The following is a 14,207-nucleotide window of genomic DNA, read 5'->3' on the forward strand; positions in this document are numbered from 1 at the left end:
TTTGTGCAATTTCACCTCCCCAATCCCTCCTTTCTTATTCCCTCACTCCACTCCTCTCCTCTGTCTCTACAGAGCGCCATCGAGTCTCTATTTGGGGCATCACTGACAGGAGTAGCATACTCCCTCTTTGCAGGCCAGCCCCTCACTATTCTTGGCAGCACGGGGCCTGTTTTAGTATTTGAGAAGATCCTCTTTAAGTTCTGCAAGTGAGTTTGAGCAAGTTTGCATTGTAGTAAAAAATGCTCAACAGTGTTTTATGTTGATTCCCATTGTCTAATAGAAATTCTTTGTCTTTCCCAGGGACTATAGCTTGTCCTACCTGTCTCTACGGACCAGCATTGGTCTGTGGACTGCCTTCCTGTGTATCCTCCTCGTGGCCACAGATGCAAGCTCTCTGGTTTGCTACATTACCCGCTTCACAGAGGAAGCTTTTGCAGCATTGATCTGCATCATCTTCATCTACGAAGCTCTAGAGAAGCTCTTTCATCTGGGAGAATTGTACCCTGTCAACATGCATAACAGCTTGGACAACCTTACTCTGTATTCGTAAGTACTGAGATTTAAGTTACATGAATGATTAAAGGTCCATTTGTTTATTATTGTTTGCTCAGTATTATATATTTTGAATTGTTTGCACAGGTTGCATTAAATTTAGCTCTTCAAATTGCTGTCTCTGCAAGAGTGCGTTAACTGATAATGAGAGAGGTTAAAATTTATATTATCTTCTTCTACGACTACTTCAGCTGACTGGTTTACTGGGAAAACTCTAAAGTCTTATTAAATTTTCATTTAATTTCTGATTTGTAACGGGCTTTGACACAACCTCAGAGGGACTTGTCTGCCCCTGGTCTCAAAGTAGGGACTTTCCACATTTTCTATTACAGTCTTTAGATTAAATTCCAAAGCATCACATAAAGTAGTTCCTTCTTAAGGAAAATATAATTTTACCCGGCAGATACACTGTAGCATGTACTTAAAGTTTGCTTTAATTGAACCTTAAACATTATTTCTCACAGAAGGCTCAAGGTACAGACTTTGCTTAGTTTTGGATCCTCTGTCCCCAGGTGTCAGTGCTCTCCACCAGCAAATGCTACAGATGAGGTCATGCAGAAGTGGAACCAGTCCGGATATAGTCCAGACTCTATCGAATGGAGCAGCCTCAGTGTTTCAGTAAGACTAGCGCACAGTGACCTCTAGTGTAAAAAGCAGAAATTACAAACACAGTTTTAAAATTGGGGAGCAAACAGTGAAGCTTAATGTTGACTTCATGCATTGAATCTATGTAGAGCACATGCCATAGCTTCCCCAAGTAGCTTTTATACCTGTGTGTGCGTGTGGTGTGTCTCCATTGCTCTACAATTTTCCCACATAAACACTTGCTAGCAGTGGAGTTTCTCTCTTCGAGTTGCTCCATTGTCTTCTAGCTGATTTCAAAAATGGCACCAAAAGAAGTAGCCAGAAATGCATGGAAGGAAAAGGTGGTGCTGTTGTACTGTGAAGTTACATCAGTAGGGAGGTGTGTGTCAGGTTAGGGTGTAAGTTACTGCATAAGGTTTCAGAAAGGTTTGCCATTACATACCTACAGCGTAGATTTAACACAGAAGTTCAATTCCACTATAAGCCAATAGTCTACATTATATAATTCACAATTTTAGTCATAAGCACAACCCCCAGCAATACATCTACCTCTGTCATACAGATGATTCGTTAAATTACCAATTTTTATCCTTTTTCTTCTTCTTTAAAGACGTGCAAATTGCTCCATGGAGACTTTGTGGGTCCTGCCTGTGGTCACCATGGGCCGTACATCCCAGATGTTCTCTTTTGGTCTGTTATCCTCTTCTTCACAACCTTCTTTTTGTCATCATTCCTCAAGCAGTTTAAAACAGAAAGATACTTCCCCACCAGGGTGAGATGTTGGGCTTAATTTGTTTATGTATGTTATTTCTTTTGTAAAACGCAGCAAAAAGAAGCTTTTAAAAGACAAAAGAAAGCACTGTTTAATCCCTAATCATGTAAAATGATGTTTAAATAGTACTATTTGAAATATGAAGCATCAGATCTGTAACATCACATGTCATTATATGTTTTGTACACCTGGTGCACGCAAGTGTGGGCAGATTAACCTAAAAGGTTCTGACACTATGTAAATGTTTGCATTGAGTCATTAGTACAGGAGCAGACTCATGTTCAGAAAGAAGAGATCTTCCTGCATCCTCCCACATAGTACCATCTACAGTGTTATCACTCGGTGTAGGCCGGTGTTGGTATTGTGTAAACTGTAAAATGTGCAACAATTACTTTGATGGAGCTGTACCTACAGAAGGAAATGATATGAAGTTAAGCAGCTTCGCTTCTTTGTTTTAGGAATACATTTATAAAGGGTGGCTGAAGGCACATGTCAAATCCCTAAATAAATTAATCTATTTTGTATATGTGTGTGTTACATAGGTGCGATCCACTATTAGTGACTTTGCAGTGTTTATAACCATCATGATTATGGTGCTAGTGGACTACCTAATGGGGATCCCGTCTCCTAAACTGAATGTTCCTGACCGCTTTGAGGTAGGCATATTGTTCATCTGCATTCCTCCATTTATTACTATTGAGTACATTTTTACGGATCATAGCTATTATCTTCCGTAAGCTTTAAATAAAGTATATAATCTGTAGATAAAGTAAAGGTTTTGTAATTCTATTGTATTTTACTCAAGAGTTTCTTTACAGTGGTAGCAGTCTCTTCTCAGAGATGTAAAAGTACAGATTGTGTGTGCTTAAGGCTTTCATATACAAAAGCTCTTGCTGGAATAGTCTAGATTCTGACCAACACATTACAAGTAATGTGTAAGATAAATATTCTCAGTTAGTTCATACCTTATATATACTTAATGTGGCTTGCACTTTTCCCCTCAGCCAACTTCAAAGAACAGAGGCTGGCTAATGGATCCGTTAGGAGAAAACCCTTGGTGGACACTGCTGGTGGCAGTACTTCCTGCCATGCTCTGCACCATCCTCATTTTTATGGATCAGCAGATCACAGCAGTCATCATCAACCGCAAAGAGCACAAGCTGAAGGTCTGACTTTTATCTGAAAGTATTTTGAGAAAGCTTGTGATAGGGTGCCAAGGGAGGAACTGCGGTACTGTATGAAGACGTCCGGAGTGAGAGAAGTATGCTAGGGTACTGCAGCATATGTATGAGTACAGCGAGACAGTGATGAGGTTTTGCTGTAGAAGTGACAGATTGGTTCAAGGTGGGGGTGGGATTACATCAGAGATTGGCTCTGAACCCCTTCTTGTTTGCAGTGGTGATGGACAGGTTTGACTGATGAAGTCAGGCAGGTGGAAAGGTAAAGATGTAAGGAGTAGAGTTAGTGAAAGTGGATGAGTTTAAATACTTGGGGTCAGCATCCAAAGGAATGGACAGTGCAAAAAAGAGGTGAAGAAGAGCGTGAACACAAGTGTCAAGGGTGATTTGTGACAGAAGGACAGCAGCAAGAGTGAAATGGAGGGTTTACAAGATAGAGGAAGAGCAGTGAGAGGGTTTATGGATGTAGAGAAGGAGGACATGCAGAGGGATGGTAGAGAAAGGGTGAGACAGATGATTCAGTGTGGTCACTTCTAAAGGGAGAAGCTGGAGGAAGTATAAAAAGTTTCACAAAATTTATTTTAATTTTTTTTTTTTACAGAAAAAGGCAAATAGCTGATTGATCACAGTGAATGAATCTGTCACAAAGATTTTTCTCTTCAGTCTTGAAAGTTTGTGTATGTCCATGCCTCTACTTCTCGTATCTTACAGAAAGGATGTGGCTATCACCTGGACTTGCTCCTCGTGGCAATAATGCTGGGCGTGTGCTCCATTATGGGCTTGCCGTGGTTTGTGGCTGCAACCGTCCTCTCCATTTCCCACGTTAACAGCCTGAAGGTGGAGTCTGGCTGCTCCGCACCGGGAGAACAGCCCAAGTTTTTGGGAATCCGGGAACAGCGAGTCACGGGATTTATGATCTTTGTCCTGATGGGTTGTTCTGTCTTCATGACATCAGTGCTCAAGGTGCGATGGGGTTGTCAGTGAAATAATATTTGCTTCTTCATGAGGATTTGCTTCCCCCTGTAAATCACTGTATATAATAATGTCTTTTGATTATTTGACAAATGTTGCGTTAATTCCGTGTAAACTAACTAATGTGTTGTCACCTGGCACAAGTGTGTCATAGATGTTTTCAGCTTTTTGCTTCATGTACCGTAAGTTAAATATTTTCTAATATGTTGTTTGATTTGTGCTTTCGGCAGTTTATTCCAATGCCGGTTCTGTACGGAGTCTTTCTCTACATGGGTGTCTCTTCCCTCAAAGGCATTCAAGTAAGTCTCTCCCCTGCTGTCTTTGAAGATAGTGCTGCCCTTCTATTCAGAACAGAGCAGGAGTCTGGAGCTGTTAATAAAGATAAGTTTGCCCCCTGCTGTTGCAAACCTTTAATGGTAATTCAGAGTCCCTGGGAGCTTCTCTTAAATGTGTTTCCTCCTCTGAATAATCTATTAAGTGGTACTTTCATGCATTTGTATTTCTTAACTGTTTCACTGACTCTCTTTACTCTAGTTCTTTGACAGAATCAAACTGTTTGGCATGCCTGCAAAGCACCAGCCTGACCTGATCTATCTGCGCTATGTGCCACTGTGGAAGGTCCATATCTTCACCCTGATACAGCTCAGCTGTTTGGTGCTGCTCTGGGTAATCAAGGTGTCTGCAGCAGCTGTTGTATTCCCCATGATGGTAATGACTCAGCCTTACTTATTTTATCACTTCATTTTTACTGGAGAAGAGTTATAGAAATGTTTTTAATGTCACAGTTATTGATCATTCATCTGTATGTTGTGCCAAATAACAGTATAGCAGAGGGTTTCTTTTATTAGTAGATATGATTTTTATTGTGTCATTCCTTTACTTTATGTTTGGTTTCATCTGTAATTCTAGGTTCTGGCGCTGGTCTTTATCCGAAAGCTTCTAGACTTTTTCTTTACCAAGAGAGAGCTGAGCTGGCTCGATGACTTGATGCCAGAAAGCAAAAAGAAGACTGAGGATGATAAGAAAAAGAAAGCGCGTGAAAAGCTGGTAAAACTCATCTGTTTTCCATAAGTGAACATCACAAGTTTATTTGTAATTTGAATTTGAAAGAAGTTTTTGCTTTTCTTTGCATTAACAGAAAGTTGGCTGTAGCAGATTTTGTGTCAAAAATGGGGAAGGCGGTATTTTACTGGGATCACTGGACAGAAAAAAAAATCATATTAACTTTTGAGCATGATGTTAATAATAGGAAGCAAGATCTAAACCATGACAGGAAATGTATCCAATCACAAGCCTTTTCCAATGATAGTAACTAGTATACAGAACTAATGAATAAAAATATTAGTTCTGTATACTCAAGGTTTCAAGGTTTTATAGGATTAAGGATTAAGCAGACAGCCTTGACCCTGAGAGTGGAGTTCAGAGCATCTGTGAAGAGCTCATGCCTGTGCTCCTTCTGTGGAAAGAACTTAAAAGTAAGAGGAAAGAGCTGGAGGGTAACAGCTGACTATTTTCAATATCTACTTGAAGGTCACAACTACTTCTGCTTCCAAATGATACAAAATTAAAACTGCTCCTCAGTTACAAAAATTTACTAAATGAGATTTTGTTTCCTTTCTACTGTACTTCAAGACATGCACTGAAATGACAAAAATGTAGTTATCCTTTGTTTTTCTTCCTAATTTGCATTTAAACAGTAATACTGCAAAATCTCTCCAAATGCTCCATCTGTCTTTGTTGTAAACAACAGCTTTCCAGATCGTGTAAATCCTTCTGAAGCTCAGATTGGAAGGCAGTTTAATTATACTACAATTCGAGTGGGTGCCTTAACAGTGGATCGAATCAAATTGCTAATTAAATTGCTATATAATTGTGGCAACTAGGCAAGATCAAATGGGTATATTGGTCTTGCAAGCATGGCTGTTATGGAAGAAGAGAGTTTTGAATCAAGTACTTTCAGTGCTACACAGCCACGGGAGACCAAAACCCAATATAATATAAGCCCGGGCCAATAAGCCAGATGTTAAAGCTGATTTACCGTATTTCCCGGACTACAAAGCGCACCTGAATATTAGCCGCACAAGCTAAAATCAGGGGAAAATCCTGTTTTGTACATACATTAGCCGCACCTGACTAAAAGCCGCAGGTGTTTCAATGTTGACTTATCATATGTAAGAGAATATGCACAAAGGGAATTGTCAGGAAAGAGATGGCTGTTTGGAGACATCACTTTTATTAATATTTTGAAAAACAAGTTATGGGTACATATTTGCACATGTAGTACATAACAATAACCTACAGCACACCAGAAAAATAGATTCGGACTACCTTTTAGGCTCAGGTGCAGTGACACAGCTTTAACAAGAAGAAAAGTCAGTCATTCACCACCATCTTCCTGCGCACTAAAACCACCAAAGTCCTCTTCTCCAGTGTCGGATACAAACAGGCTCAGGATGGCTTCGTCATCCACTCTCCGCTTCTCTCCTTCGTTGTCACTTTCAAAACCAAAGAAATCCTCATTGTCAGTGTCAGAGTTGAACACCCTCTGAAGGGCCGTGGCGGTGTCGTCCTCTCCATCATGCAGCAGTCCAGCCCTTCAAAATCCGTTGGTGATCGTGGATGTTTGCACACTTTTCCACGCTGTCAGAATCCACCGGTGGAGTTGAGCATAACTTGCTTTTCGCAAGTTTATCGCCGCTCGTCATCCACGCCTCCCGCTGAACGCGTACCGCTACTTTGAAGTTTGTTTTTCGCGCTACTTCGTACGGCACTACGTTGCCTGGCGGACGGACATGTGACTAACATACCACTCTTGAACCCCGATCCTTCCGCCAGGCAACGTAGTGCCGTACAACAGCGGAACACACAAAACAAATCGTCTTACGATATGACAAAAATCATGGACAATCCATAGAAAAGCCACACCTGACTAAAAGCCGCAGGGTTCAAAGCTTGTGCAAAAAGTAGTGGCTTATAGCCCGACAATTACGGTAAATATGAATAAAAATGTGAGACTCAATTGTTGGAGGATGAACCTCACTGCAGTAATAACTGGTTTTTAAACTATAGATGCATTTGAATCTAGGATGAAGAGTCCGGACTGGAGGAAGAAGAAGAGATGGGGATTAAGGACACTTATGAAGACTCGAACCGGCTCAAGATCCCAGTGAAGGAACTCTCAGGGAGGTGAGTAATGCACTCCATAAAGCATCCTTTAAATGTCAGATTGTGGGATGGAGAGCTGAATCTTCTGTAAATTTTCACTTGGGAGTGAAGTGTATTCATGTTAGTGACCGTAAATCTCACATACTACTATAATATTTTTATCTTATGGCCTCATGGCTAAATATATTTAAAAAAATTTGATCCAGATAAATAAAGATTTCACTAATTTCGTATGTCTTGACTTCTGCTGTGTCTAAACTTAAAAAATATGTTTTTATCTACAGCTTGAAATGACAATTTAAAGACTGGTCATCAGCTGTGTGGTTATGTCCATCTTAACAGATCCTACAGAATAGAAGTAGTGACCCACAGCGTCCCATTGTAAGAAGAGGTAGCATGGCTGTGTGTACAATGACGATGATAATAATAATAATAATAATAATCTCTGACTCACATTGCTGCATATTAATAATGATAATAATAATAATGGAGTGGATTTATATAGCGCTTTTCGGGGCCCTCAAAGCGCTTTACAATTCCACTATTCATTCACTCTCACATTCACACACTGGTGGAGGCAAGCTACAGTTGTAGCCACAGCTGCCCTGGAGCAGACTGACAGAAGCGAGGTTGCCATATCGCGCCATCGGCCCCTCTGGCCATCACCAGTAGGCAGTAGGTGAAGTGTCTTGCCCAAGGACAACGACCGAGACTGTCCGAGCCAGGGCTCGAAGCGGCAACCTTCCAGTTACAAGACGAACTGCCAACTCTTTGAGCCACGATCACCCACGATTAACCCTGCTGATAGTTTGTGCATGGGTGAAATTTTCAGACCATAAAAAACAGATTTTCAAAACAGATGGCTTTAAACACACTGCTTTGTGTATTCCTGTCTTTTTGTTTTTATTATTATTATTTGTTTTAAGGTAAAAAGGTCTATGATAGAATGATTGCCTTATCTAATAATATGCATACAGTCAACTCTCAGGATACCCCTTTGCCTAAAACGCAAACAGCTCTTAATACATGTTAACACAGAAGTTTGTTTGTGGTCTGTCTGGTCAGCCATACTGTGTTGTTAACTTGGTTTAATCTCTAATATATGCATGTTTGCGTCTGCCTCTCCTGCACTGATCCTGTCCTGCTGTCTTGATGTCTACATGCCTGTCTTCTCTTATTGTTTCTGTTTGTGTGTGTGTGTGTGTGTGTGTGTGTGTGTTTTCATTTTGGCATGTAGTTCTGACACTGACCCCTTGGTTGTAAATATCTCTGATGAGATGGCCAAAACCGCAGTGTGGAAAGCAGTGAACTCGAGTGCAGAGTCTTGTGTCCAACCTGTGAAGCTTAGCGGAAGGTAGCTATGCCATCTCCTGGAGTTTTCCAGAGCCCCTGCACCCAACTCTGTTACTTCAATATGATATGCTCGCTAAAAACAAGAGGGACTGCTTGGTAGTGCTATCTTAACGTACGCTGTAGTCAGAAACTGAAGCTAGTTACTGCCTGGAAGTCCACAGCGATTGCAGTTTTGAGTGTCGGGAATCAGTTTAATCCTGTAAAAGCAAAGATAATAGTTCCTGTTCCTTTTAGATCCCATAGCTGTTAACCTGACTTGAGTTGACAGGAATATATTTGCAGCAAAATGGCATTCCTCAATAACAGTTTGACATAGTTTGCACAGTAATGCATGTCAAACTCTGATTCGGTTTCCTTGGAAAGGCAAAGGGTAGGAAACACTTAGAAATAATTACTATTTATCACCTGGTTCCATCGGACTGGATTCTGATTGGTCCCACATTCAGACTGCACCCTGTTTCATTTATCCTAAACATACTTGCTGTCATGATGTGTATCTCCTAAAGTCACAAAGATTTTTACAATTTGTTTTAGGTATCTTGAAAAACTGAGTAGGTGTGTTGATGCAAAGAGGAAAAACACAGTACTGTGCAAAGGTCTTGTGCTACCCTTATTTCCTTATTTCAAGGAGACAGACTTCCTTGTTATTTTTGAAGTGGAATTGAACAATAGTTTTGCAGACTTTCCAAAGGAATTTCAATGTTTGTATTTTTTGCTGCTTTCAGTCCAGTCCTCGTATCTGCATTCTCTTCATAAGAATGTTTGTTTTGTTGTTTGTTTGTTTTTTTTTAAATCCATTTATCACTGATCTATGAATCACCAAAGCATAAAAAAGGTACCTAATTGAAGGGATGAACCAGTGTTGTGTTGATGTGAATCAATTTTGAGCTTTATAGTTAGACTGCCGGTGACAAAGAACCTATTACATAAACACATAATTTGCTTTCATTCATTTATTTAGTTCATTTTGAAAAAGAACCCAAAGATTATCACAGTTTGACATTTGTTGGTTGGTTTCCAAATGCTTTTCTACATCTATTTCCCATCTTACTACCCAAATATGCAAAAATATGTGGTGGTTGAAGACTTTTGCATTGCACTGTAAACAGCTTTTTTGAGTTACGTGTATATTAATTTCACTAGATTTATCCATCCATCCATAGATGTCTTTAGATTTGGGCACAAATCTAAGTTTCAAACATCTAGGGACAAAGACAATCAGACACAGAATAAAGACAGGTAGCCTCCCAAGATTTATCCACTGTCTTCTTGCCTTGAATAGAAGTCCTTACCCTGTGGGCCACTTCCTTGTTTTTTTGTGTTGTTTAGTTTTGATTTTTAAAAACAGATCCTAACTTGAAGTTCGGTCTCTAAAACCTTTGCACAGTGCTTTGTGTTGACAAATCTTTTGCCACAGTTCTCTCATTAAGTCCCATTCTTACCAAGTTGTACTAAAGCTGGTAAAGTCTTGTAAGTGTTTGTAATTAAGACCTATCACTCCTCTACCTGATAGAAATCACACATTTGTAGTTGCTCACAACCCTTAACACCTCCATGAATCTGCCTACACACTCATTTTCTCTCTATTTGTTAATCCCTGAACAGCCAAGAAAAGGTGGCCTGCGTTAGAGTCGACGTCAGCCCAGACACACCTGGAAGAGACTCCACTACCGAGACGTTCCTGTAATAAATTGTGCAGAACTCCTTTTGTCCTCAATACCTTCTCCTTCACAACACTTTTACCACACCGATGGACGCAATCTTAGAAGGAAAGGGGACACACTGAACTGGAGCAGCACAACCTCTCTGCAGAGCTCCTTCAGGGCAGCAGATGAGCTCCCTTAAGGATGCGAGTCTTTCTTCAACACACGTCTTGAAGTCCTTCATGTACAGAATGTGTACGAATGGTTGCCAAGATGTACTATAAAGGATAAAACTCCAAGAAACAAAGGAATTCTGCTGTAACTGCCCACCGATGTTCACTGTTCAGAAATTCTCTCTGTCTAGCAGCCATTTATTACTCATTTGAAGCACAGACACCAAAGGAAGGGGCCTCACTGGTGGGGGTGTTCAACTGTGTGAATTTTACTTTTAAACCATCAAAACTTTTATTTGTATTTATATTTTACTTTTGTTATTTTAGCTGTTCATTTTACTCTACTTTTTCTTTCTTGTTAGCATTCTCAGTTTCTATATATTTAAGGTGGAACTGAGACCTTTCACTAAAGTACACCAGCTTTGAAACCTTTTTGATTAAAGCCATTCAGGTACTGTCAGCACCAGATAATTCTATTTTATATTTAGTCTGGCACAATAAATGACACAAACCAAAACAGACAGAGGTACATTCAGATACTACTACTGCACCACACTAATATTACTGCGTACATCTTTGTCAGATTTGCTCATGAATAATCTCTCCTGTCTCTAGGGGAACACTCAGTATTTATACTGCTGCTCAAAATTAGTTTTTACTGTAAAGTCTCACTGTTGATAGTGTATGTGATCTTACTGAAATATCACGCGTATGTGTACTGTGTTCTTTTCGTTTGTAATATTGTAGAAATCTACTTCAGAGGCCATACGGAGTCTGTACTGTATCGTAAGCACTTTGCCAGTATAGTTTCTTACCTAAGATGAATTATGGTGTGTTAATAAAAAGGTTACTCCTCCTCCCTCTGTATTTATACATCAGTCATTCAAATTTTAATTATACAACTCAGGAATCTTGAGTGATTTCTGACTGTTGTCATTTGATATTTTAACCCTCTGGCCACTGTGTTTCTCTCATGGCTGTCATCACAACTATTTTACCTAATGCTGTAAATCACGACATATACAAAGGTGCGAAGAAATGAGAGAATATTTGTGACCCCCAGATAGCAGCACCTGTTTTTATACTGTCTATATTATTGTATTATTATTACTGTATGCGTGGGTGTGGGAGTACGAGCGAGCGTGTGGTATAAAGATAATTTGTTTAGCGTTGCAAATCATAAATCATTTTATGCAAAATATTTCTACTGTATATGTAAAAGAATATATTATATTCTAGGAATTCTTATTTTGCTGACAGCAGTCCTGTTTTAGCAATAAGTGTTCCATACTGTGCAATGGACGGACTCCTGAACTTGGCTAATATTCAGGCAAGGAATTATTCATCAAACGACTTCTGTGTATGTTTAATCTGCTCTGTCTGTGTGTAGCTACAGTGACTATACGGACAATAGCTTATGTGCCTTGTTGAAGCTCTTTGTGTACAAGTCTAGTACTGATAGTTTAAGTGTTCAGAAGAGAGGTACGGGCATACGCGGTGGCACCCAAAGACGGATCGTAGAGTGAACGAGGACACTGCTCTCCCTGTCGTAGTGTAATGCCATGTCTGTGTGAAGGTTGTAGCCTGAGCCATTGACTCAAAACAGTGTAGTTCAATTTATTCTTCCATTTAAAAATGTAACTAAATACTGTTTGTCAGTGTGTTTGTGTGTTCTACTATCACAGCTAGTGTTTGCTCACAACATAAAAGCTCTGTAATCAATTTTGAGGTACTGTTTCTTTTCTAAGTGATTAGTGTGTGTCAAAGTGTTGTGCCGTCAACATCCAGAAAGAAGTGACATCTATGTTAATTTATATATTTGATTAGTGGGAAAAATGATTCATGTGTGGTTATTTCACTACATATGTGGACGTTAAAATGAAATGTAAAACGTTGTCATTAGTATCATCAGAGACAGTTAACGTCCACCAACCAGCTAAGAATTTACGATTCCTGTTGTTTATCTTGTTTTTCCACATTATGAGGTTCGATTTAAGATGCATGAATCTGGATAAACGATCAATAATGTGAAGGAGTTTCTGGCCTCTATTGTCACACCAACAACACAGAGTAGAAAATGCATTTGTTTTGTACAGACATCAGTGAAGCACACAGCGTCCAGTTGTTAACTTGAACGATGACTCTTCTGTCATGACTGATTGTTGAAAAGCAATAAAAAGGAATACAAAGTGATTTTTCTTCTGTCTTCATTTAAAAAAAAAAATACAGATTTTTTTCATTAGTTTAGGATTTACGGGTCGCATTTTACCTTATGTTGTATTGATAAATAACTTTCAGTCAACATGATTTAAAACCCAGAACTCTGAAGTGCACTCACTAGGAGCTATATTAGGTACATCTGTTAGCAGTCACTTATTTCTCATTTAAACCATAGTTAGGACAAGTTTTAAATGAAGGAAAAACTGTGACTTTTCTGCACAACCATCTCTGAGGTTTACAGAGAATAATCTGAAAAAGAGAAAATATTGTTTGAGTGAAAATGTTCAGTTGATACCAGAGGTCAGAGGAGGCAGACTGCTTCAAGGTGACAAGAAGGCAAAAAGCAACTCCTCGTTACAGCCGGGGTATACAGAATCTTTGAATGAACAGCAGGTAAACCTTGAAACAGAGGCCATAGTAGATGAGGGTCCACGATGAGTGTCACTCCTGTCAGCTGAAAACAGTAAACTGAGACAACATTTCACACAGGCTCACCAAATTGTCCTCCATCCAGCAGGAAAAGGCGTCACAGTGCTCAAACGAGCTCAAAATGCTTTCTCGAGCATCAACACAAGTCTTTTTTTTTTTAGTTTTTGAAGACAACCGGATGTTTTTCATTCTGAAGACAAAAGGTGGCAGCAGAGATCTGTTATAAACCACTGCAGACAAATACAGCAGGCACTTTTTCAGTTTTATAGTTCACACAGCAGTGGGTTCACCACTTAATTGGTCAATTAAACCTCTTCTGGGGACTAATAAGCTCCTTTTTCTCCACTTAGTTTCTAGGAGCCCGTTAAAATACAAATAAAATGCATTTTTGTTTTCTTGCAAACTATAAATTCATGTGCAAGGTCAGCATAAAGAGAGGTGCAATCCGGAATAGGTGGAGATATGTGGATATGCATATTTATTATGGTCTAATAATTTGGTTTGACTAAAACTTGGCCTTATGTGACATTTCAGCTGTGCATGTTCTCCTTCATGGTAAAGTACAAGTCAACATGAATACACTCTATATGCATCTGTGCCCGCTGAATGAAGGAGGACTCGCAATAAGCCTGTTTTTAATGTTACAAAGAAAGAAAAGAGACACGGAGGAAAGAGGTTAAACCTCTTGAAGATGTGTCCTTGAACAGCACAAGAACTGAGCAAAGGACAGTTTGACAATATGTTTGACAAGGGAAGGGCAAATGTGTATTATTAGTTCAGGACTTTATTTTTAATCATGTTTTTTCATGAGTGTACATCAGCTTTAATGTCTTACGCAAGAAACCATGTCATGGAAAAGATTTCAGATACTTCACTTTGAAGTACTGCCAGAAACGAAATCAGTCTCAGCAGTTTATTCGGGTTATTAAATGAATGGTTACAGTAATTTTAATTCTACTGATTGAGCATTATATTTGAGCAGCATGTGCCCAGCACTGTTTCAGGCCCATGCATCCGGACCAGAGCTTGCACAGCGGATGCTACAATAAATCATTCCAGTAAGTATTCACTTCAAGTTTTCTCTTTATTAAAAAAAAAAGGATCTTCCGGCTACAAAATGTATTGCAATTTGTAGCCCAGTGAAAAATAAATTCAGGATATGCTT

At 39.4% G+C, this 14,207-nt stretch overlaps 1 protein-coding gene across 6 annotated transcripts in view; it reads left to right on the top strand.

Annotated features, from left to right (window-relative positions):
• The window catches only part of LOC146682913 (sodium bicarbonate cotransporter 3-like), a 63,451-nt gene extending 50,865 nt beyond the window's left edge, over positions 1-12,586 (top strand). For 5 of the 6 annotated variants that reach the window (XM_085445673.1, XM_085445675.1, XM_085445678.1 and 2 more), the window contains 13 exons: positions 73-206; positions 301-546; positions 1,065-1,170; positions 1,748-1,909; positions 2,452-2,565; positions 2,914-3,075; positions 3,799-4,050; positions 4,290-4,358; positions 4,594-4,767; positions 4,969-5,106; positions 7,145-7,245; positions 8,462-8,578; positions 10,183-12,586. In XM_085445673.1, coding sequence (XP_085301799.1) covers positions 73-206; positions 301-546; positions 1,065-1,170; positions 1,748-1,909; positions 2,452-2,565; positions 2,914-3,075; positions 3,799-4,050; positions 4,290-4,358; positions 4,594-4,767; positions 4,969-5,106; positions 7,145-7,245; positions 8,462-8,578; positions 10,183-10,264 — 1,857 coding nt within the window. In that variant the 3' untranslated portion in view covers positions 10,265-12,586. The remainder of the gene's footprint in view (positions 1-72; positions 207-300; positions 547-1,064; positions 1,171-1,747; positions 1,910-2,451; positions 2,566-2,913; positions 3,076-3,798; positions 4,051-4,289; positions 4,359-4,593; positions 4,768-4,968; positions 5,107-7,144; positions 7,246-8,461; positions 8,579-10,182) is intronic. The other variant, XM_085445677.1, reaches the window with a different exon arrangement.
• Positions 12,587-14,207: the final 1,621 nt, after the last annotated feature.

Source organism: Copadichromis virginalis, linkage group LG22 (assembly GCF_057382275.1).
Source record: "Copadichromis virginalis isolate Kocher_CV1m ecotype Utaka linkage group LG22, C_Virginalis_male_GT1.1, whole genome shotgun sequence".
NCBI classification, from domain to species: domain Eukaryota; kingdom Metazoa; phylum Chordata; class Actinopteri; order Cichliformes; family Cichlidae; genus Copadichromis; species Copadichromis virginalis.